General features: G+C 51.6%; 2 protein-coding genes across 2 annotated transcripts; both read right to left on the bottom strand.

Moving 5' to 3' along the window:
* Positions 1-2,148: 2,148 nt before the first annotated feature.
* LOC121485662 (Myb related transcription factor, partner of profilin) lies at positions 2,149-9,778 on the bottom strand. Its single transcript, XM_041746343.1, has 3 exons — positions 9,624-9,778; positions 8,312-8,863; positions 2,149-3,476 (listed from the first exon to the last, which is right to left on the bottom strand). Exons 2-3 carry the CDS (start codon positions 8,808-8,810, stop codon positions 2,761-2,763), a joined length of 1,215 nt encoding a protein of 404 aa, XP_041602277.1. The 5' UTR covers positions 8,811-8,863; positions 9,624-9,778; the 3' UTR covers positions 2,149-2,760.
* An 11,056-nt stretch (positions 9,779-20,834) lies between these two features.
* LOC121485678 (nanos homolog 2-like) lies at positions 20,835-21,251 on the bottom strand. The gene has a single exon (XM_041746369.1). It carries the CDS (start codon positions 21,249-21,251, stop codon positions 20,835-20,837), a length of 417 nt encoding a protein of 138 aa, XP_041602303.1.
* Between the last annotated feature and the right edge of the window lie 2,565 nt (positions 21,252-23,816).

The following is a 23,816-nucleotide window of genomic DNA, read 5'->3' as shown; positions in this document are numbered from 1 at the left end:
TCTACGGCTCGGTAATTTGGTGGAAGAAAAAGAGGCCAGAGATGGCGAGCAAGAGTTGTGGGGGGTGATTTTTCTACAACCTTGAGTGCTTACTACCTGATCGGACCAACCAGGTTTTGGGGACACCCCGCATCATCCCCGGACCCGGGGAGAGGGATTTCTTCTTAGCATCGGGAACGGTGCGAGTCAGGCACGAAGAGTTAGGGAGGGGAGGAGAGAAGTCTCCAGATTCTAACACCCATCACCCTCTTGCTCTCTGTAAGCTGGGATAAGCGCTCAAAAAAATATCTGAATGGCTTGTCAGAGTTGCATTCATTAGTAGTTCTCAAACTAATTGGATTGTCTGCTTCCTCTCCCACATCCTGCTGCAATCCTAGCAGCTCTGATTTTGCTAGCCAATCAGTGTCAGCTTCACAATTTCACTTACCACCTGGATTATTTTCTGGAAATTGACTCCCCTGAGGTGGTGTGTGTGTGTGTGTGTGTGTGTGTGTGTGTAAAGGCGTTAAAAAGTATTAATTTTGCCCCATCCTAAGAAATACAAGCATACCTCGGAAATATTGTAGGCTCCTTCCAGACCACCACAATACAGCAAATCTAGCAACAAAGAAATGAGATGAACGTCTCAGTTTTTCCAGCGCGTCTAAAAGTGAAGGTTACGCTATGCTACAGTTTATTAAGCGTGCACTAGTATGACGTCCAAAGAAACAACATATATACCTTAATTTTAAAATATTTTATTGCTAAAAGATGCTAACCGTCATCTGAGCTCTGAGTTTTAGTCACTGATCACAGAGCACCATACCAAATGTAGTAATAATGCCAAAGTTGGAAATATGGCAAGAATTATCAAATGTAACACAGATACAAGTGAGCGACTGTTGGAAAAATGGCACCAATTGACTTGCTTGACACAGGGTTGCCACAAACCTTCAACTAGTAAAAAACAAAAAAAGCAGTATCTGCAAAGTGCAATAAAGCAAAGCACAATAAAGCGAGGTATGTCTGTATTATGTGCACAAGTGTAGGTTTTTTTTAGGTACTAGCTGCAGTTTTGGGGTACTAGCTACATTTTAATCAAGTTAACACACCATATAGAATCATTAAAAAGGCCATCCACATATCCCCTAGAATTGCCTTTAAGCCATTCTTCAGGAAACACCAGTGGGGGATCAAGAGTTCTGGCCAGAGTCCAGCTTCAGGTGGCTGAATTGGGATTGGCCGCTGGCAAGGTTAGGGAAAGTCCCTAAACTTCTCAGGAAAAAAAACAGAGACCCCTGGAGAGTCTGCTTTTCATTGGGCAGGTTCAAGTTTAAAGGAAAACCAGTAAAAATGTTTAGCATGGTGCCTGGCCCAGGAAAGGAGCACCATACATGGCAACCCTGCTTTTTGAGCTGCCCATTAACTCAAAGATGCAACCCTCTTCTGTGTTGGGCAATGCTGAGGACACAGCACTGAGCTAGGTACAGGCCTTGCCCTGACAAGGCTCATCCTGGTGATGGAGGCAGACAAATCAATTTAAGTTTACTCAAATGATTATTTAACTGGATTTTCCCTAACTGATGGGATGGGTAGAGATTGCCAGGAAAGCCTTTTCTGAGGAGGTGAATATTTGAGTCGAGACCTGAAGAATGACAATGGAATGCAGCTGTAGCCTCCTACATTTTTGTGCCCATTTTACAGATGAGGAAAAAGGAGGCCCACACAGTTGGCCAGGATGGCACCAGGGGCTGGGCCAGGTAGGACCGGATCCAGGGTGGTGGTTATTAGCTACTTTGCTACTCTGCTTTGCAGCAGGTTTAGGAGTAAAAAAGAGAACCAGTTCTTGCCTTCCTGAATCTGGGGGGTGGGGATGGAGGAACTGGCTTTAAACGGATAAAGGCATGTATTCAGTTAGGGACCACAGGATACTAGACAGTAATCGAGGCAGACCCATCCTAGCCTGGAGGAGGATATCCAGAAAGTTCTCCTGGAGATGACACTTAGAGGTGTCAGAAGGATGAGTAAGTAGGAGTAAGATTTGAAAACAGGACTCGATGGCTTTCAGGAAAGGCCAGCTTCCAACTTCAAGGGGAGGATGCCACGTGTTCATGGAGGGGTGGGGCAGGCGTCAGTGCTGAAACCCCAGGCCTGTCTCGGAGCCCAAAGTAATTGTATTAAAAATAAGTTTATTCATATCTTGTCACCACGGGGGAGAAACGAGGGGGATGGGCCCTGGAGGTCAGACACAGCAATGGGAGGCAGAGGGCCCCACCTATACCTCCCATGAGAACTCCACCCCCCCTCCCTAGGGTATAGACTGCTATATCCTTTGCCATCCATATTCTGATGTGTCTCGAGACTCCCACCCCCTCCAAAGTCTGGATGGGGAAGCGAGGAGGCCACTATGGGTCAATTCTCTTCAAGTCAAGACCAGGAGTTGTTAGGGAAGGGGGTTATGTGCAGACCCGAGAGGTTCCCTCCGAAACCCACAGAGGGCAATAATAAATAACGTAAAATTGATGGCTTAGAAGTTAGGGTTCAGGGAAGCAGCCAGGCAGACAGCGCTGTACTGGAGAAAGGGCCGGGGCACCCATCAAAGAGGTCCCCTGAGAATCAGGCACTAACTAGTATAGGGAGTGGGGTGCTTGTGCCCCTGCAGCAGGGGAGCCGGGGTGCAGCTGAGATGGGGAAGGTGCATCTCCCTCCTCCACTGGGCTAAGCTTGGGGGAGGAGGTGCAGGCAGAGGAGCCCAGACAAGCTCAAACCCAACAGCAGATTTCACGGAGATTTCCATCGCCCCCGCCTCTTCCGTGTAGGAAAGCCTTTCCTCCTCTTGTGTGGGGGTGAGTCATGGGGAGGAAGCGGGGCTGGGGGTGGCCGGGGGGTCCCCTCCTCGCTCCTAGGGGCAATGATCACCCCCCTGGCTGCTACCACCGCTCCGTCCACCACAGCAGCTACCACAGATACGGGCTCAGGGGTGATCTCCACTTTGGGAGTAGGTGGGGGCAGGAGGGGCCTGGAGGGTGGGGGTGGGGGTGGGGGCAGGGGTGGGGGCAGCCTGTCCACTGGGGTTCCGGGCAGAAGAGGCAGTAGGGCGCTGAGGGCCTCACTCAGCTTGGCCAGTCCCTGCTGAAGGGTGCCAGCCAGCTCCCGGATGGCGTTGGCAGTCTCCTGCTGAGCCCGCAGGAAGTCCAGAGAGGGGTCTGGGGCCGAGGGCGTGGGTGTTGGCAGTGGAGGAGGTGGTGGGCTGGGGGACGAGGGTGCCACATGCACCTGCTGAGGTGCCTGGGGTGGTGGTGGCAGCGGCGGCGGTGGTGGAGGGGCTGGGGGCGGTGGAGACAAGGCCAGGCGGGGCAGCTGGACCGTCTGCACGGCTGCAGGGGGCGGGGACTCACGCTCCTTCGGTGGGGGGCAGCCACCTTCCTGGGGACTGCAGGAGGGCCGGGCCCACTGCTCGGGGCTGCTGGAACCCCCCTTGCTGTGGGCTGGTGTATCTGTGGAGAGAGAGATGTAGGTAAGGTGACAGTGACCCCCCACTGCCATCTTGATTTCCCCTTTTCACTTCCCACCCACCCAGGCCCCAGAGCCATCCTTTCAAAACCCAAGGCAAATCAAGCCTCGGAGGAGAACACAGGGGAGAAAGTCAATATATTTAAGGACCACCTGGTAGCCCACGCCAGCCTTAGTGGAGACAGGGTCCTGGAAGTCCCCTGCTGAGCCAGTCAGCACCAACATTCTAGAAGGCTCTGAACGCTCTAGACACTCCCCCCATCACACACCTCTCAGGCTGCATAAGCTGGGCTCTGTCCTATCAGGTGGTAGGAGTTCTACCTCAGCTGTGTCTGTACCAGTTCAACCCCAAGCCTGCTGCGCTTCTCCCTGACTCCTCTCCACCGAGATTTCATTCATGCTCAGGAACTTGTACAGTCTGCAAACAGAGGCTCCCAGGTTTCCTGGCTCAGCCTGAAACCTCTCCTCCAGTTGTGGACACAGCATACCCCCTCCATCATCTAGCCAGGCCTCAAACTCTCTGGCCCAGAGCCGAGCTCCTGGACCTCCATCTCCCGCCCCTCCCTCAGCCATCCCAATCTCCCCTGATGACAGCTCCTGTCTTTCCTGTCACTTGGGCCAAAATCTTTCACTCCTTTTCTCATCCAGGACACTTGTCCATGTGCAAATGTCACTGGCTCTGCCTTCAAACTATTTTAACATCCAACCTGTTTGTTCTGTCCACCTCCACGGCCCCTCCTAGTCCAGCCACCAGCATCTCCCACCTGGGACTACTGACGTCCCACCAAAATAACATGTCAGCTATGCTACCCACAGAGGACCACATAGCCTATGATCCATTTATATGAAATGTCCAAAACAGGCAAATCTACCAGAGACAGGAAGGCAGGGTTTCTTTCTGGAGCGATGAAAATGTTCTAAAATTGATAGTGATGGTTGTACAACTCCACGAATATGTGAAAAGCTACTGCATTGTTCATGCTTTAAATGGGTGGTCTTTCTCTGCTCAAAAGTTCCCTGGGGTTCTCATCTCTGAGAGTAAAATCAAAGCCCTCGAGGCCCCCGAGACTCTGCACAATTTACCCCACTGTCTGCCTGACCTCATCTGCACCCTTCCCCGCTGTATCACATTCACCAGGTTCCAGCCACCTTGGCCTGCTTGTCAACCCACAAACACAAGAGGCCTGCTCCTGCCTCAGGGCCTTTGCACTTGCTGTTCCTTGGCCTGGAAAGCTCTTTCCCCAGATACCTGCCTGGCTCCCTCCCTCAGCTCCTCTGCTCCAATGTGGCCTCCTTGACCTTCTGTCTCCATGACCTTCTGTCTACAGTAGCTCCCGTCTCTGTCCTTTTCTCTCTCCTAACCCTACCTGATTTCTTTTATACCACTTAGCTCCACCTGGCATGGGGTCGCTCTGTGTTTGTTGTCTGTCTCCTTCTCCTGATGTCAGCTCCATCAGGCAGGGCTTTGTTTTGTTCACCGCTGTTTACCCAGCGCCTAGAATAATGTCCAGCACAAAATTTTTTATTTAATGAAAAAGGAACTGTGACTTCCAGGGAGTCAGCACTGACTGGGGCACTGGGCCCCAGGTCCTCACTGCAACCCGCCCACAGGCCCCCAGAATCCACGGGGGATCAGTCCAGCCCCTCCTTAGGGCTGTAAGGCCTCAGCTCTTACCCCTTTCTTGTCCCTCTTCCTTGGCTCAGAGCCAGCGTACATGCAGTTCCTTCCACCAGGAGCACCCCCCATTGCATGGCCTCTTGGCCAGCTCAGATACTCCTTCCTCAGGGAAGCCTGTCTCCTGCTCCAAGGCCAAATCTGATCTCCTGGCTCTCCTGTCACAGACACAGCTAGCCACCTCTAGCCTTAAATACTGGGGCCCAGCCTCCCTGGGCCAGCCAGGTGAGGGAGGCAGGGGAGGCGGGGAGAGAGGTGATAACCAGAGCTAACACTTGTTGGACAGTTTCCTGGCTCAGCCCTAGGCAAACCAGCTAAGCTTTCCTCCTATAGTATTTTGGTGCTTCCTCTGAGCTATTCTCTGGGGATAGGTGCTGTCATTATTAACCCATTTTACAGATGAGGAGACCTGAGGCCCTGAGAGATGTCACAGTGCTAGTGAATGGGAGAGGAGGGATTTGAACTCATGCTTTTAGCCACTCCTTGGACCAGGCTGTGGGCCCAAGGGCAGTGAGCCTCCCTCATAAGGGGTGTAGGGACTGCAGCCACTTTGCAATACTGCTCTTCTAGCCTACTCAACAATAGAAAGTGGCCCAGCCTTTGTGCTCATGGGGGGGTCACGGAAGGGCCATGACAAGATTTAAAAGGATTTATTTGCAATCTTTGGGCCTCAATTTCCCCACCTGTAAATAGGTATGTAGTGAGCAAAGGACCAAGTGACTCAATAACCAGAACATCTCCCTGAGGGCCATCATAGGGATTATATGAATCACCCCAGGCACAGGGTTTAGGCCTCTGCCTGGCAAACCCTGTGCCTGGCACACAGTAAATCTTCAATGCTGTTACTGTTTTTTTTTTTTTTTTTTCAAAGTGGGTGAGAGGGAAATTATCCTTAGGTCTCCCTCTAGTGTCAACAGAGATGCCTCAGGCTGCCCCAGACACGGTTCCAGTCCTTCAATCACAGCAGTTCCTCTTTTATGAGTTTACACGGTGGGTAATCTCTGTGTGAGGTTCCAATCAAGGAGGCTTTAAGCATGTTCCTCCCTCAGGGCCTTTGCATGTGTGGTTTCCTCTAGCTGAAGCGCTGTTCTCCCAGATAGCTGCTTGGCTCAGTTTCTCTCTTCAGGTCTCTGCTCAGATTCCACCTTCTCAAAGATGCCCTCCCTGACTACCCTACATATAGCAGCCCCGACGTTCATCACTCACTATTCTCTTCACATGCTTTATTTTTCTCCTTAGTTTTTTTTTTAATCAAAGATTTTATTTATTTATTCATGACACACACACACACACACACACAGAGGCAGAGACACAGGCAGAGGGAGAAGCAGGTTCCCTGCGGGGAGCCCGATGCAAGACTCGATCCCAGGACCCCGAGTTCATGACATGAGCTGAAGGCAGATGCTCAATCACTGAGCCACCCAGGTACCCCTTTTCTTTTTAGTTCTAATCATCTCCTGGTATATGATCTGTTTGGGGGCTACTTGTTTGTGGTCTGTCTCCAATAACTGGAATGCCAGCTCCATAAGGAAAGGGAAATTGCCTTTTTCCGCACTGTATCCCCAGCATCTATCACTGTGCCTGCCTGACAACAGGTGCTCAATTTGTATTTGTTGAATGAATGAATGAATGAATGAATACAATAATTGTACAACTCTTGAAAAAAAAATTAAGGTTGCCATCTCCGTTCTGGTTCAATGTGGCCATTTCACAGATAGAAACGATGAGGTTTGACATTTGTACTGAGAACAAGGGTCCCAAGTGATTGTGTCTCTCTCTCCTGCCCAAAATGGCTTTCAGGCCTCCCAAATGCCCTGAAGATAAAAAGTCTAAAGTGCTGACCTTCACTTACAAACTGCCAGTGATCTAATTCCGGCATACGCATTAACTCTCAGTCAGTATCAATCCTTGATATTTGTATCACTGATATTTGGATATTGGTATTTCCAGGCCGTCTAGCCCAGTGGTTAAGTGCATGCACTGTGAGTTGGACACAACTCGTATTTGAGTCCCAATTCTACTACTTACTTGCTGTGTGACCTTGGGTAAGTGAATGAACCTCTCTGAATCACATAGTCCTGAAATTGTTTGATCACTTCCATGACCTTCTCTTTCTCAAAACCTTTCGGTGACTCCTTACAGCGCTTGGGATAAAATTCCTCACCTCAGCCTAGAAGCTGCTGCATGGTCTGGCCTCTGCTCACTTTTCTGACCTCTTCTCAAAAACATTTCCTTTCTTCAATCTTTTTCACTTTCCCCTTCCCCTAAACTGGAAACTCCTCAATTCCTAAACTGGCTAAGCTTTCTTGTCTCAAAGCCACTGTACATGCTGTTCCTTCTCCCAGGAACACTCCTCAGCTCCTCATTCTTGCTCTGTGTCTCTGATGTCTCCTCCTCCAGGAAGCCTTCCTTCACCTCCCAGTCTGGGTCAGGTGCCCCTGCTGGACTCCCACAGCTCAGCCCCAGGAGGTCAGGGCTAGGGATGTCTCAGGCACCATTGGGTCCCCAGCACTGCCCAGCACAGGGCAGATGGTTGGGGAAATAGCTGTAGAAAAAAGAATAATCCAGAGTCAAGGCTAAGTGGAAGTTTTTGTACTCTGTTCTCCACACTTCCCCTACTCATGGCATGACCTTGTGCAGGAGACGCCGGCGTACTAAGGAATTTTCACATATTAACTCATCTAATCTTCACAACAAGCTTTTGAAGTAGGGACTATTTTCTTTCATCCACATTTTACAGAGGCGGAAAGTGACCTGCAGTAACTTACCCAGAGTGACCCAGCTGAGTGGCAAAGTTGTGACTGAAGCCTGGACAGTCCGCCTCCATCGTCACTACCCTATGTTGTGTTTAATGAAATCCTGAATGTGCTGGGAATCCCAGGTGTGTGGACTCTGGAGCCAGACCTCTTAAGTCTGCGTTCCATTCATGACTCACAATCATGAGCTGTGGGACTTTGGGCAAGTCATTTTACTTTTCTGAGCCTCGGTTTCCCCATATTTAAAATGGGAATAATTACAGCACCCACCGCACAGGGTTGTAGTGAGGATGTGATGAGCCACGGAAAGGGCTGGGGAACAGTGCAGAGCACGCGGCTGACTTTGCGACTGTCTGCTCTGGCGAAGGTGATGCTGAAAGGAACTCACCTGCCCGTCGGTCGTCCCTGCGGTCCTCGGACAGCACGTAGCGTTGAGCGCTGGCACTCGGGGCGGGCGGCTGCGAGGAAGCGGCCCCGGAGGGCTGCTCGGCCCCTGCACCTGCTCCCGGCCCCGCCACGCCCGGCCCCAGGATGGCAAAAATGGTCTCCTCCTCGGCCGAGAAGGCGTCCTCGGCGGCAGGCCCCGCGCCCTGCGTGGAGTGCGGCACGCGGGCCAGCTTCTCCTTGGTGCGGCGCTTGAAGTCATTCCAGCGCTTCTGCACCTCCTGGCCGGTGCGCTTCCAGCTGGTGATGCCGTTGATCTTGGCCGCGATGCCGTCCCACACACGCCGCCGCTCCGCCACGCTCACCCGACGGCTCTGCGCGCCGTAAAGCTGCGGGTAGTGGGCGCGCACCTCGCGGATCAGGATCTGGTTCTCCTCGAACGAGAAGCGCGGCTTGCGCAGCCGGGTGGTCTCCTCCGCCTCGCCCGCCGCCGCCGAGGCCATGGCGCCCCCCGACGCCGCCGTCCGGCCGCCTGGCGCATGGGGGGGCGCCGGCGCTGCGGGCACAGGGCGCACGGCGCTGGCGGGGGCTCGGCGTCCGCGCGCCGCCCGCCCCACCCCGGCCGCCCCGACACCGTCTCCTGTGTCCCCGGGGCCAGGGGTTGCGGCGTTGAGTGGCTGGGGGCGACGAGCCACGCGGGACATTCGGAGTGCCTAATAATAGCTGACACCCGCTGAGCGCTCCTCCGGTGCTTCGCGCGGCGCAAAGTGCCACGCCGAGGAGTTGATGGAAATTGGGGGAGGGTCTGGAGGGGTAGAGGGAAAGGAGGCAAAGCGAAGGAGGAGACGGTGTCTGCAGGAGTTAGAGGAGAACGGGAGGACAGGAGAAGGCGAAATGGAGGGGCGATGAGGGTGTCTCGGGGGTCGAAGCAGCATGGGGGTGATGGGGGTCAGGAGATGCTGAAGGAGAGAAGGAGAGATGCAGCAAGAAGGGGGATCTGGAGCAGAGGAGCGCTCTGGGGGTTCCGGGGCAATAGGACGTCTGTAAGAACGGTATTGAGAAGGGGTCCTCAGAAGGGATGCCCAGGAATAACGGTGAACTGGGGGCTTCTAGGACAGTGGAGGCGCGGGGACTATAAAATACGAGGGATTAGGGTATGCGGGGATTGTGGGGGCTCTGGGGATTGCCAGGAATTAAGAGGAGCTCCGGGAGAAATGGGGTCCGGGAGTTAGAGGGGACAACGGAGGCGATGGGGGACTCCAGGAAGAGTGAGGGTCGTGGAGGATGGGGACCGAGTCGAGCCGCGGGTCACTCACCGGCGCCGCCGCAGCCCCCGCCTGCCCGTCGGTCAAGGCTCGGGCTTCTGCGGCCTCTTCCCTCCCCCCCTCCTCTCTCTGCCCCCTCTGGGCCCCGCCCCCGGCCGCCCCAAGAGCCACGGCGCAGGCGCACCTAGCGCCAGTCAGCCCCCAACGCCCTTACCGCTTGAGTTTCACGCCCCTCCCACGGCGCAAGCGCAGAATTGCTTTCCAAGGGCCTCCCCGAGCCGGGCTTAGCTGCGCAGGCGCAACATTAGCGCGGCGTTAGGTTCCCTCACTTGAAGCCACAGCCGCGTACGCGCAAAACTGTCCACGCATGCGCGCCCTCGCTCGCCCCGCTTCGGTACCCGGGGCTCCGTGTCTGCGCAGGCGTAGCAATCCTTGGAGGAGGTGGGAGAAATGGAGAGCTCGCTGAGAACGAGCGGCGTCCTCGCCTTCTGACAGTCTTCCTACCTAACCCTCTTACTATACTTGGGTATCTTTCTCTAGGAGAAAGGGGAGGGAGGCGGCGCTGGAGGGAAGCGCTCCGTTTCCATGACAACGGCGTGGGTGGCGTGGGGGCGTACGAAACCCCGATTGCCGCCCGCTGGTACCTGCCCCGGCGCGGGGCTGCTCTGGATCCGCCAACCAACTATTACCCATTGGGGCGGGGCACCCTGGGGATATTCCACCCCGGGCGAGTGCAGTAACCAGGGCAACCCGTCAACCTTCCAGCAGTGCCGGGAGGTGGCGGGGGGGGCGGGGGGGGAGCCCGTCCACACACTGACGTCATGGAGCGGGGAGGAAGGATTTAGAGGGAGAGAGTCTGCGGGACTTTTAGGGGAGGGTGATCCTGGCGCAGGTATGACTTAAAGCATGCTCGGAGGCAGGACTGAATCTAAAACACGGGTTGGGTGAGCTGGAGGAAAGGATGATGGAGTTAAGTCGGGCCGAGAAATGCATTTTGCTTCTTGCAGGAGTCCTCAAGGTCATTCAACAAGCGGCGCTTCATTCATCTAGTCAACAAACAGTTACTGAGCACCTACGTGGTTCCAAGTGCAGTGAGCACGAGAGACAAAAATCTGTACCTTCATGGAGCTCACAGTCGGGAGTAACAGACAATAAGCAAAATAAATAAGATACATAAGTGAGGAGGTGATTGATGAGTATTACGGAAAAAATGGAGGTAGGAAACAGAGTTGGGGAGTAAGATGCTTGTGGGCATGTCTGTAATTTGAAAATAAGGTGGCCAGGGGAGACCTCCCTGAGAAGGTGACATTTGAGTGAACAACGTGAGGGAGGTGAGGGACCCAGTGAAGCCAGAAGCAGGACTGTGTCTCCTGTGTTCCCGGAACATTGAGGCCAGTAGGGAGGGCAGGGCAGGGAGGTAGATGGGACTGTGTCTCCTGTGTTCCAGGAACGTTGAGGAGGCCAATGGGGAGGGCAGGGCAGGGAGGTAGATGGCACAGGGCTCATGGGTCCCTGTAAGGACACTGGCCTTTACAGGAGTTCGAGTCACAGGAGGACCCTTGAGTAGAGGAAGGACATGTTCTATCTAACTGTTCTTGGTTTAATAGGATTCCTCTGGGGGAACTGAATTTAGGAAGCAAGAGTGGAAGCTGAGTTGAGGAGAGAGATGGTTCAGGAGAGAGGTGGTGATGGTTCCAGCTGGGGTGGTAGCTGTGGAGGTGAAGTGAAGTATAGTTGGGTATAGGAAGTGGGAGAAAGAAAAGAGTCCAGGATGACTCCAACGTCTTTGACTTTAGCAACAGGAAGGTTGGAGCTACTAGAAGCAAAGATGGGCAGAGCTGCAAGAGGATCGAGAGTTCAGGTTTGCCCAAACTTGAGGTGCCCTTCACTCAACCAAGGACAATTGTCAGATCGGCAGTTGGATATTTGAGACTGGACTTAGAGGAAAGGTTCAGTCTTGAGATACAACTTTAGGAGATGTCAGTGATTAAATGACATATAAATCAGGGCACCTGGGTGGCTGAGTGATTGAGCATCTGCCTTTGGCTCAGGTGGTGATCTCAGGGCCCTGGGATCGAGTCCTGCATCAGGCTCCCTGCATGGAACCTGCTTTTCCCTCTGCCTGTGTCTCTGCCTCTCTCAGTGTGTCTCTCATGAATAAATAAATAAAATCTGAAAAGAGAGGGTTTTTTGATTGATTGATTGAAAGGGCTTATTGATTGATTAAGATTTGGAGAGAGCCAGCCTCAATGATCCTTTCTAGCCCAGTAAAGGGGTCTATCTGGAAGGGGGCCTGGGATCTTAAGAGGTTTATTTAAGATAGGAATTGTAATACTATGTTGTGGGCCAATTTAGGATGATTCAGAGGAAGGGAGGTTGATGGTGCACATGAGGGAGGGGAGAGTGTTTGGATCAATGTCCTGGAATGGGCATGGTGAGTGGGACCGAGGGCAGGAGTGGAGGGTAGTCTAAGGGGCAAGGGCTGTTCAGCCACACAATATAGTGGGAGGGGAGAGGACATGGAAGCAGGCAAGAGGCAAGATGTGATGTCAGGAATATGTGAACGTTCTCTTCTGTTCCTTAGATTGTTTCAGGAGAGTAAGAAGATAGGTCTGAGATGACAGGGAGGTCTTGAGGTAGGGAAGAGACCGGAGAAAGTGTTGAAAGAGTGAGTGAGTACCCAGGGAAACAGACAACAGACCCAGTCATTCAAGGTTACTGGTGTTGAAATTGAAGTGAGATTGGGTTTTCTCTGATCACATTTCTCTGTGTGCAGGCACACAGTGGGTAACAAGTGACTTTCAGCGGGGCTGGGTTTATATGAGGTCCCACCATGTGTCCGATGAGGGATCAGAGTCCAGGGGTCCGGGACAGCCCCTGCTGAGCGTTATGGGCAACATTAAGGAGCTTGAATGCAATCCTACAGGCCGTGAGTTCTGAGCAAGGAAGGATATGGTCTGATTCGTGCTTTAGAAAGATACCCCCCAACCCCACTCAGCTGTATAGAGAATAGGTGGGAAGGGGAAGATTATTGGCTAGACTCAAAGGAGAAATCTGGGACAGGGGCAGAAAGGGGATAGAAAGGGGTGGAGGGGACTAGGCAGGGATGGTGCAAAGGGTAGAAATGAACTGGAAGACATCTGAGAGGTAGTATATACAGGGCATGTGACTATCGGTCTGGGAGGGGAAGGGAGCCCTCTAGGTGACGTCAGTACTCTGGTCTAGGAGTGATCCTGCCACAAGCCAAGGAAGGCCCAGGGCAGCAGAGGCTGCAGGAGACAAGGAAGAAAGCAAAGAGGTGGGATCCCTGGGTGGTGCAGCGGTTTGGTGCCTGCCTTTGGCCCAGGGTGCGATCCTGGAGACCCGGGATCGAATCCCACGTCGGGCTCCCGGTGCATGGAGCCTGCTTCTCCCTCTACCTGTGTCTCTGCCTCTCTCTCTCTCTCTCTCTGTGACTATCATAAAAAAAAAAAAAAAAAAAATTAAAAAAAAAAAAAAGAAAGCAAGGAGGCAAGAGAAGAGGCATAGAAGGATCCTCCCCCAGAGCCTTCAGAGGGAGTGCAACACCGCCAACATCTTGATTTTGGATTTCTAGCCTCCAGAATGGAGAAGAGTACCTTTGTGTGGGTTTTTAAAAAAAATATTTATTTATTCATGAGAGACACAGAGACAGAGGCAGAGACAGAGGCAGGGGGAAGAGGCAGGCTCCCCAGGGGGAGCCCAATGTGGGACTTGATCCCAGATTCCAGGATCACAACCTGAGCAGGAGGCAGGTGCCCAACCGCTGAGCCACCCAGGCATCCCTACCTTTGTGTTTTTAGTCACTGGTTTGTGATACTTTGTTATGGCAACTCGGGGCCATTTTCTGTAACTAAAATGTGAAATTGGCAATTTGCTCTAAGAATTCTAGAGGAGAACTATCCTATAATGTTTTAAAATGGACATTAATGCCTCCCCTATTCTCCCTTTTGCGTCTGCCTTTGTCAGTGAGTAAGAATACATGGAAATTAAGGTATCCCAGTATTGTCTGGAATCTTTGCCAATCATTTAAGTGTTATATTCTTTGCTTTCTTCATAAACCTGAAATTATAGAAATGTGGTTTTCCTGTCAAAAAAAAATTGGCAACTCTGGGCATCAAAATGAGGTACCCAGGATGATGGTGACACCAAAGAAGACTGGTTTGGGGGGCTGTGGAGCTCATGAGAAGGGCTGGAGGCAGGGAGCTGTGGGCAGAGGTGAGGCGTGGGGAACCCCGGTGTGTGTGTGTGTGTAGGAGGTCAGAGAGCAGGGCCCTGGGATGGGGCATAAATCAGGGAAGCCTTTCTAAGACATGTTTTCCAAACTGTGGGTCCTGAAAAAATGTTTAATGGGATGCAACAACTATTAAAGATACAAAATAGGGCAGCCCGGGTGGCTCAGAGGTTTAGCACTGCCTTCAGCCCAGGGTGTGGTCCTGGAGTCCCGGATCGAGTCCCATGTCAGGCTCCCTGCATGGAGCCTGCTTCTCCCTCTACCTGTGTCTCTGCCTCTCTCTCTATGTGTCTCTGAACAATAAATAAATAAAATCTAAAAAAAAAAAAAAACAAAATAAAGCAGAATAGGAAAAAATGAGACTGCGCTATATGGAGTTAAGATGCATCTCAGGGTAGTGGAAATTGCTCAACTTCAGAGGCATCCTGTCAGGGTTCAAATTCTCCCTCTCCTTGTTATGTAACCTTGGACAGGTGACTTAACCTCTCTAGGCCTTACTTTTCCTTTCCAGAAAGTGGGGGTTAACCTCAGAATCTACCTCACTGGACTGTGATGGGTCACTAGGTATCAAGTATTTGAGCAGCTCCTGGCGTGTAATAATTGTCCTGTTATTACTACGATTATTATTTTGTGAAACTTTTGCCACCAGGTGTGTGTGTGTGTGTGTGTGTGTGTGTTGAATCAAGATGTGAAATGGACTTCTCACTATCATTTGCAGTAAAAAGTGAAAGGAGCTGAATTTAAGAGAGGACGTTCTTAAATCTGTCAACTAATTGGATCAGGCCCATCCTAATGATCCAGGATAATCTTTCTTACTTAAAGTGAACTAAACATAGACTTTAATCACATCTACAAAACACCTTCATGGCAACACCAGGATTTAGTGTTTCAATAGCTGGGGACTGTAGCCTCGCCAAGTTGACACATGAAACTGACCATTGTAACCACAGACATAATCAATAAATGAGCAGTAAAGCATGCTAGATGGTGGAAGGTGTTAGGAGGAAAGAGAAGTAGAACAAGGTAAGAAAGATCTAGAGTGTGGGGATGGGAAGGCCTCACAGAGAAGGTGACATGTAAGCAAAGAACTGCAGGAGGCAAGGAAGGTAGCCATGTGGCTCTCTGGGGCAAGGGCAATCCAAGGAGGGGAAAGGGTAAGTGCAAAGGCCCAGTGGCAGGAATATTCCTAGAGCATTGAAGGAAGAGGGAGGGAGGAAAGAGTGGGTGGAAGAAGAGGTCAGAGAGAGGCCAGGACTTGGGCTTTTACATAGTGAGACAGAGATCATGGAAGGGCTCTGGGCTGAGGAGAAGCACAAGCAGACTTGTTTTTAATGGGATCACTTATGTTGGGATTTGACATGTACTCTGGAGGATCAAGAGCAGAAGCAGGGACACGAGGGACAAGGAAACTTATCAGTCATGGTGGGGATCAGGTAGATAGTAGTGGGCTGGGGGCAGGTGGTCAGATTCTGGGTGAATTCCGAGCCAATAGGATTTCTGTTTTGGACATGACGAGACATCTGGGTGGGTATTGCATTGGCAGGGGTACATGATGAGAGTGGAGTCTGGGAGAAAGGTTTGCATTTGTCAGAATGACTGACAGAGGAGAGGGAAGGGAGGGTGGGAGAGGAGAGGGCAGAAGGAAGAAAGAAAGGAGAAGAGAAGGAAGGCGGGAGGAGACCAAAAGGACAAATGAAAGACACATAAAGCAATAGGAAGGGAAACCCAAAAAGTGATCTCTTGGCATGCTCAATGCAGATTAAAGTTAATACTTTAGTTAACAGAGCTACCTTTTCCTGTCCTTTGTATAAAATCCTCCACAATGGCCCCAATTCTGGTCAACTGTGGAAATCAGCTTTAACTTCTAGTTCCAGCTCACCAGGACACGTGGACCTCCCACGGGGCCCAAATTCAATTTCCGAGACCCAGACACCCATGCATACGGTGGGAACCTGAGTTTCAGGGATTCAACCTCAGGCTTGTGCTACTTCAGGCCACAGTGAGAACACTGTGGGGTTCTAGATCCATCTTTAGTGGATCTGATTCTCCTTCCCCAGCTCTAAGTGGGTATAGAACCTCCCCTCCTAAGCCCACAGTGGTTCTGGAAGGAGGAGGTCACTTCTAAGCACTTGCTTCTCTGCATGAAGTGCAGCCTCTCTCTCTTCTGTTCTAGAAGGCACAGAGTGGGTGCATGAAGCCCCAGAGCAGAAGATTCTGGTTGCCCTCCCAGACCCCACTTGTCTGCCCCTTGTCTGCTTGCTCTGAGTCTGGGAGACTGCCTTGTGTGCTGTCCGTCTGCCCAGCTGCCTTGTCTCTGTGTTCATGGGGGATGGAGGAGATGCTAGAGGATGCCAACCCTCCTGCATCCTGGCTCAACGTACCCACACCTGCAGAGCTCCATGTGCCTCACTTCTGCCTGTGGCTCCCCGCCTCCAGCCTTCTCATGAGCTGATTGATTGATTGATTACGATTTTATTTATTTATTCATGAGAGACACACACACACAGAGGCAGAGACACAGGCAGAGGGAGAAGCAGGCTCCATGCAGGGAGCCCGATGCAGGACTCAATTCCGGGACTCCAGGATCACGCCCTGAGCCCAAGGCAGGCGCTAAACTGCAGAGCCACCCAGGGATCTCTGTCTCTCTGTCTCTCTCTCTCTCTCTCTCTCTCTCTCTTTCTTTCAGATTTTATTTATTTTTCATGAGAGACAGAGAAAGAGAGAGGCAGAGACATAGGCAGAGGGAGAAGCAGGCTCCCTGCAGGGAGCCCGATGCAGGACTTGATCCCAGGACCCCAGGATCACAACCTGAGCCAAAGGCAAATGCTCAACCGCTGAGCAACCCAGGTGCCCCTGTGTATTAGTTTTTAGGGATGCCTCAGTTTCCAAGGGCAGTCATAACAATACCACATAGTGTGTGGCTATGTACTACCCCAGTTCTGGAAGGTAGAAATCCTGAAACCAAGCTGTTGGCATTCCTGCATTCCCTCTGAAGGCTCTAGGGGAGGATCTCTCCTTGCCTCTTGCAGTCTCTTGCAGCTCCGTGGCCTTCCTTGGCTTGTGGCAGGATCACTCCAATCTCTGCCTCTGTCTTCCTCTGTGTACCTCTTTCCTCTTACTTTTTTTAAAAAGATTTTATTTATTTGAGAGAGAGTGAGAGAGCATGCAGGAGCAGGGGGAGTGGCAGAGGCAGGTGGGGATCAAGGGGAGAGGCAGAGGAAGAGGGAGAAGCAGACTCCCTGCTGATCAGGGAACCCTGCACGGGACTTGATCCCACTACCCTGGGATCATGACCTGAGCTGAAGACAGATGTCAAACCGACTGAGCCACCCAGGCCCCCACTTTCCTCTTATAAGGACACCAGTCAAGTTGGATTAAGGGCACCTCATACTCTAGTATGACCTCATCTAAAAGGATTACATCTCCAATGACCCCATGTCCAAAGAAGGTCCCATTCTGAGGTACTGGGGGTTAGGACTTCAAAATATCTTTTTTGGGGGATGAAATTCAACCCATAACACCCCCTGAGCACCTGATACTCACCATGTCCTAACTGACCTCTTACCCCCAGCCAAGATTTGCACCAGACCCCTGCATGTCATCCAGACAACTCCCTTCACCCTGGGCATCTAAGGAAGGCAGCCAGGATATTGGTGACTCGTTGAAAGTCTGGGCTCAGTGGGGAGTTGGGTCTAAATCTGGTGTGGAGGTCATGAGAAAGCTGCAGGTAAGGAGCCATTGGCAGAGGAGCACGGAGCTCTGCAGGTGTGAGGTGCTGGAGGTGATAGAGGTCAGGGTCCATCCTTCCCTTGGCTTCTTTATGTTCTTCCCTTTTGTCATCTACCGTGCCACTCAATTATCTGTTGAACAAATGACCTAATTCATTAAAAAACAAAACCTGCAAGCTTGACAACCACTAATTGCTTATCTCCAGCTCTCTCCTCTGAGCCCCATCCCAGGTGTCCAGAAGCTTCCAGGATGCTTCAACCTTGTGAGGCGCTCGTGGATGTCTCTAAGAGACACCCCAGATGCACCTTGGTATCTTTCTCCCTCAGTTCTCGGGGTCTGACATGCACCCCTCCACTCATTGTAATGCCCCCAAATACTGCGTGTACCACCACTTGTCGCTTTCTGTACCTGCTGCCCACACTTTGTCAGACGGGGTCCCTTTATTAAACTATGAAGCTCTCCATCGGTCCATTTGAAAGGCCATCATCTTCCTGCTCCATGCAGCTCCCTCTTCTTCTGGGGCTCAACCTGCTGCCCAGGGAACACCATGGCTCTGGGTTTGGGGCATCTTCTTTTTATGTATCATTTGGTTTAACTTGGGGGAGGGGTCTCTATTGTGGACAGAACTGTGTTTCTGGAAAAGAACCTGGGAGCAGAGATCCTTTACTGGTGTCTTCGGTTCTCTATGTGACTAGCATATATAGGGAGGGGTCTATGGTGCCACACACAGTCTGAGGATGCACAATGAAGGTCAAGTTCTCACCAGGGTCTGCAAGATCCTCAACTCTCTGCCCACCTCATGTACCTCTCTGATCTTAACTCTTACCATACAGCTGGCCTCCTGCCACTGCAAGGCCTTTGAATTTGCTGTCCCCTCTGCCAGGAATTCCCTTCCTCCAGATATTCTCTGCTTTCCTCATTTCGTTGGGTTTTGCTCAAATGTCACCTCCACGGAAAGGCCTTCCCTGACTGCCCTGTGGAAAATAGTTTCTTCTTTCTCCCTGCATCCCTTCACCCTACCTTGTTTTCCTGCAGAGCACTTATCATCCACCATTTTATTATGTGTTTGTTGATTGATGGTCAGTGTACCCCATACCTCAATAGAAAGTCAGCTCCATGAGGCCAGAAGTGTCATCTGCTTTGTTGACTGATATACCCATCCATGCTAGAAAGGTGCCTGGCACAAAATAGGCGCTTAGTAAATATGTGTGGACCAGTGGGGTACAAGGTGCCCTGATGTTAGGGGTGCCTGGGTGGCTCAGCGGTTGAGCATCTGCCTTTGGCTCAGGGTGTGATCCTGCGGTCCTGGGATCGAGTTCCACATCAGGCTCCCTGCATGGAGCCTGCTTCTCCCTCTGCCTGTGTCTCTGACTCTCTCTGTGTGTCTCTCATGAATAAATAAATCTTAAAAAAAAAAAAAAGAAGCCCTGATGTTATAGGCAACGTTTTGTGCATATGGGCATTTCCAAGGGGGCAGGGACCATATTTTTCACCACCTCTCCAAAGAGCGTCTGGGAGTGGAATTTAAGAACTACCATAAAGTTGGTCCTGGAAGACCTGTGGTCTAGCAGGGTGGGAGGGGGGGAACCCCAAGAAGGACATGGAGAAGGAATCTGGGGTTAGGTGTCTGCCTTTGGCTCAGGTCGTGATCCCAGTGCCCTGGGATCAAGTCCTGCATCGGGCTCCCCACAGGAGCCTGTTTCTCCCTCTGCCTGTGTCTCTGCCTCTCATGAATAAATAAATAAATAAATAAATAAATAAATAAATAAATAAATAAATAAATTTAAAAGATTTTATTTGTTCATGAGAGACATAGAGAGAGAGAGAGAGAGGCAGAGACACAGGCAGAGGGAGAAGCAGGCTCCATGCAGGGAGCCTGATGTGGAACTTGATCCCAGGACCGCAGGATCACACCCTGAGCCAAAGGCAGATGCTCAACCACTGAGCCACCCAGGTGTCCCAATAAATAAAAGCAAAAAAAAAAAAAAAAAAAAAATGGAATCTGGGGTTAAGGTGGAGGCTGAGACATAGAGACATGAAGAGGGGCATGTGAAAGGACCCCAAGACCCCTTCCTGTTCTGCCTCCCTTTTTCCATGCCTTGGGGCAGACATGGTTTCCTTCCCCCAGCCTCCAGGTAAGAAGACAGAACCAGAGTGACTTCAAAGACAACCAGAAACGCTCTTTATTCACTAGTGCTGAACACCCAGGGCCCAGCCCTGAGCCAAAAACGGAGCGACTTAAAAATCTGACTGGGGCTCTTTCTTTTCCTTGCCCCTAAAATAAAATCTAGGCAGTTGCCTTTCCCATCTGGGCACTAAAACCCCTTTCTTGTCAGAGCTTCATTGATTAAGTGTTGGAGGACGAAAAAAAAAAAATGAAAAAGAAAACTGGGAGAAAGAAAAAAGACCTTTAGCAAACTACCTTGAAAGGTGGGTGGAAAAAAGAAAAAAGAAAGGTTGGTGGGAGGCAGTGGAGAGCTGCCCGCCCTTCGGCTGTGGGAAACACCCATTGGTGATTTGCGGTTGGGGGTGTTAGGGGCGGGAGTGCAGTGAAACAGAATGAACAACAAGGTCTACCAGGGGGAGTTGAAGGATGTCAGCAGCGCACCCCAAGCTCTCCACTCCCAGATAAGCCTTCCAAGACAAGGTCGTCCCCGCCCCCCTCCTGCCGCATGCCTCCTCCTGTCCCCAGCTACCGGTGGATGGGCTGCCCCGGCTGGGAAGGAACAATCCAGGGAGGTCCACGGTGAAACCATGAGTTCACATGTGGTGGCTGAAGCAGGTGGACAAAGCTGATCTCAAGTCAGAATCACATCTTGATGTTCTTGGGCTAGAGTGTCCAAGCCAGTCTCGTTCACTCTCTCCAAGTTCTCAGGCTGGGCCTGGGAGAGCACGCTGCGTCCTCTAGGTCCAACAATCCAAGAAGTCCACCAGGAATGGGATCATGGGGCTGCTGATGACACTGGCCCCCAGAAAGACTAAAGATCCACAAACGGTGGTCCAGAAGGAGCCACCAGGCCTTGCAGTCCAGAGGGCAGCAGTCCTGCCTCACCAAGAATCCACAGACACCCCCAGGACAGAGCTCCAGGCCTGAGAGGCCCCGGGGGGCAGAGCTGGTGGGGCTCCCCAGCAGCCTGTTGTTTCAGGATCCCGCAGGGATGTAGCTCTGGGAGCCAGAAGTTCCAAAGGGCTGGGTGAGTCAGGGGGAGGGTCCAGAGACTAGGCAGGGACCAATCCAGGAGGGTTGGGGGGTAGGCGGGGGGGTAAGCACCTCGCGATCCTCAGCGCTTGACCTTGCGGCCAGCTGAATTGCGGCCACTGCGGCGGTACAGAGACTGCTGGCCACCGTTGAGCGGACAGTACTTGAGCGTGTGAGCCTGGCCGCCGGTGGCCCCGCACAAGGGACACACATAATGCCGCAGGATGGGGCACACCACCACACCCTCTGGGGTCTTCAGCTGGTGTGAGGAGTAGACGTGGCGCGATTCCCCATTGTGCTTGCAGAAATTGCACAGGGTGGCCAGGCCTCGGCTGGCCCCCAGCCCTCCCACACCCTGATCCTGCCCCAGCTGGGGCCCAGGTCTCGGCTCCCCATTCCCTTGGGCCTCTGGCCTTTGCCCCCCACTCTGGATCAGTGCCAACACCACCTGGCTCAGGTTAAAGTAGTCCTTCCACATGTCGAAGGCTGGCAGCTGCATGGCTCCCAGGCGGAGGTGGTGGGTGGCTAGAGGAAGGCCAGGGCTCTGGGGCCAGTGGGCAGGAGGAGCAGGTGCTTTTCTGGAGCACAGAGGAACTGCACCCCCTTTTATACTCCCCCAAAGACCCTTCTAAACAAAGGTGGAGCTTAAGATTTAAAGGGCCCACTCCCTGCCCAGGATCCCCATCTGACTGTAATCCCCTTCCCCTTGTGTCTGGTCCTTGCTCTGCTTCCAGCCTACCCTGTGACTTCTGGAAAGACTCTTTCTTTCCCTGGGCCTCAATTTCCCTATCCATTCCATAAAGTTCCATGTGTGCAAATGCCCCCTCGCTCCCCATCCTCATTTACCCCAAGGCTGGGGGCCGCCCTATACCCCAGAACCATTCCTAATAATAAGGTTTTATTCATTTATTCATGAGAGACACACACAGAGAGAGAGAGAGAGAGGCAGAGCAATAGGCAGGGGAAGAAGCATGCTCCCTGTGGGGAGCCCTATGTGTAACTCGATCCCAGGACCCTGGGATCACACCCTGAGCAGAAGGCAGTCCCTCAACCACTGAGCCACCCAGGCGCCCCACATTCCTGATAATAATGACAGGTCCTTACCAGGAGCCCTACTGTGTGCTGCACCTGTGTGATCTGATCTCACTCTCACAACATCTATGCGGGAAACACAGTTACGAGCCCCACAGGATAGACTGAGTTACCTGAAGCTCAGAGAGGGAAACTCGTGGGCCTGGAGTCACAGAGCATGCAAGCCACGGAGCTGGGACCCTGACCCAGGTCCTGAACTGGGAGCCCTCTATTTGACAGATACTTTTTAAGCGCACACTTTGGTGTTCAATGTTTTATATGTGAGATCTATGAACATGACTTGAGCCTCATAACCACTCAGGGAGGTGGGCATAATCACTCACATTTTATAGAGAAGAATATGAGGTTCAGAGAGGTTAAAGAATGTACTTAAGTTCACTCAGGAGGGAGATGGCACAGTTGGAATTTGCACTCATTTCCACTCTAGAAATGCTGGGAATTGATCTTAGAGGCAGCAGAGGCCCATGCATGGCACAGTCTCACTTAGAGTGCTCCACCATGGCTCTGTGCATTGTCCCAAATCCTATCTGAGGTTGGCACCTAAGAAAAGCCTTGCCTCTTGCCCACATCACCTCCAGGAATTCTTCTTCCACTAACCTCTGTCTCCCTGACATTTGTCTAGTGCAGAGTCATCGAGGCTCCTTAGGTCGGATGCTGGTCAGCAGTGACGACAGCTAATCTGGTGCCTATTTCCAGTCCATTGCGGGGGTTGGGGGCTGAGGAACAGCCAGCAAATGAGAAAATAATAGACCCAAACCACTGAGCTACATATAGACAGGGGGCTCCAAGGGAGACTGGACTGGGGGAAGTGGCCTAGAAGCTGAGAGCACAAGGAAGAATCTTCCAAAAAGAGGAACACGAGACATGGAGGCCTGAAGTTTGGGGACAGCGAGGTGGGTGGAGTGGATGGAACAGAGTGAGAATCTCAAGATAAGCCAGCCTGGTGTGCACGGGCTGGAAGCCATCAGACTGTTGATTGCTTTTAGGGGATGTTTTGGAAATGGTGGGGTCCTTTGGGTTTGTCACAGTGATTGGCAGTGTGGCTGGATTTACTGGGCATGGACTAGAGATGCCAGATACCTCAGCAAACCGCATGCTCTTGGGCCCCACTTAGCCACCCAATGTCCCACTGGACACCCATATATGTAGGAAAACCCATTTATGATGATCCAAGTCTAGAACCTAGCTGTGTCTTGCATATAAACACTAGTGCTTTTACGGTATTTTCAGATACACTGCCTTTTCCTGGAATGCAACCACTGTGTACATTGTTATTCAGAGCTATTCACTATTTCTAGAAGCCCCACCACCCGAGGCTATGCTGATTGTGGCAACTGTCCAAACAACACACAGTTTGCTCCTGTCTCATTTGTAGGAGTCGACACAGAGATGCTAGTATCTGCCTAATGAGATGTGCTTTAGATTGGCCTTATCTGAGCATTCATACATGAGAATAGATTATTATTTTATTATAAATGGCTTTTATTTCCCCTTTGGAGTTCAGTTAGGACACAAAATTAATTTTTAAAAATACAACCTGTGTGTTCATGGGCTATAGTACCTATGAGTTTAATTTCTGAATATTATTTTTTTTTAAGATCTTATTTATTTGAGAGAGAGTGAGAGAGAGAGAAAAATCACAGAGGGAGAGGGAGAAGACAGCCTTCGACTCAGGGCTCAATCCCAGAATCCCAAGATCATGACCTGAGCCGAAGGCAGATGCTTAAGTGACTGAGCCATCCAGATGCCCCCTATTTCAGAACATCAGAGAGGCATTTCAAAATGTTAGATAAAGCAAATGTTGGGTCTCACAGAGTGAGAACCAGGGATATAGGCCAAAGTCAGCCCATTGGTCTTTGCCTTCAGAATAATAGGGAGCCACTGATGGGTATAAGCAGGGGAAGGACATATGAGAAATGTGTTTTAGGACACTACTCTGTTTGCTGTTGATTGAATAGGGGCAGAGGGGCTG

This window comes from Vulpes lagopus, chromosome 2 (genome assembly GCF_018345385.1).
Source record: "Vulpes lagopus strain Blue_001 chromosome 2, ASM1834538v1, whole genome shotgun sequence".
Taxonomy (NCBI): Eukaryota; Metazoa; Chordata; class Mammalia; order Carnivora; family Canidae; genus Vulpes; species Vulpes lagopus.
Note: the sequence above shows the minus strand (reverse complement) of the source record. Positions and strands in the feature narration are given on the sequence as shown.

Bases quoted from the DNA above. Each gene is read 5' to 3' on its own strand.
- LOC121485662 (XM_041746343.1), bottom strand. From the start codon at position 8,810: ATGGCCTCGGCGGCGGCGGGCGAGGCGGAGGAGACCACCCGGCTGCGC. The intron at 3,477-8,311 runs GTGAGTTCCTTT...CTCTCTCCACAG, and splicing joins CAGGGACGACCGACGGGCAG to ATACACCAGCCCACAGCAAG.
- LOC121485678 (XM_041746369.1), bottom strand. From the start codon at position 21,251: ATGCAGCTGCCAGCCTTCGACATGTGGAAGGACTACTTTAACCTGAGC.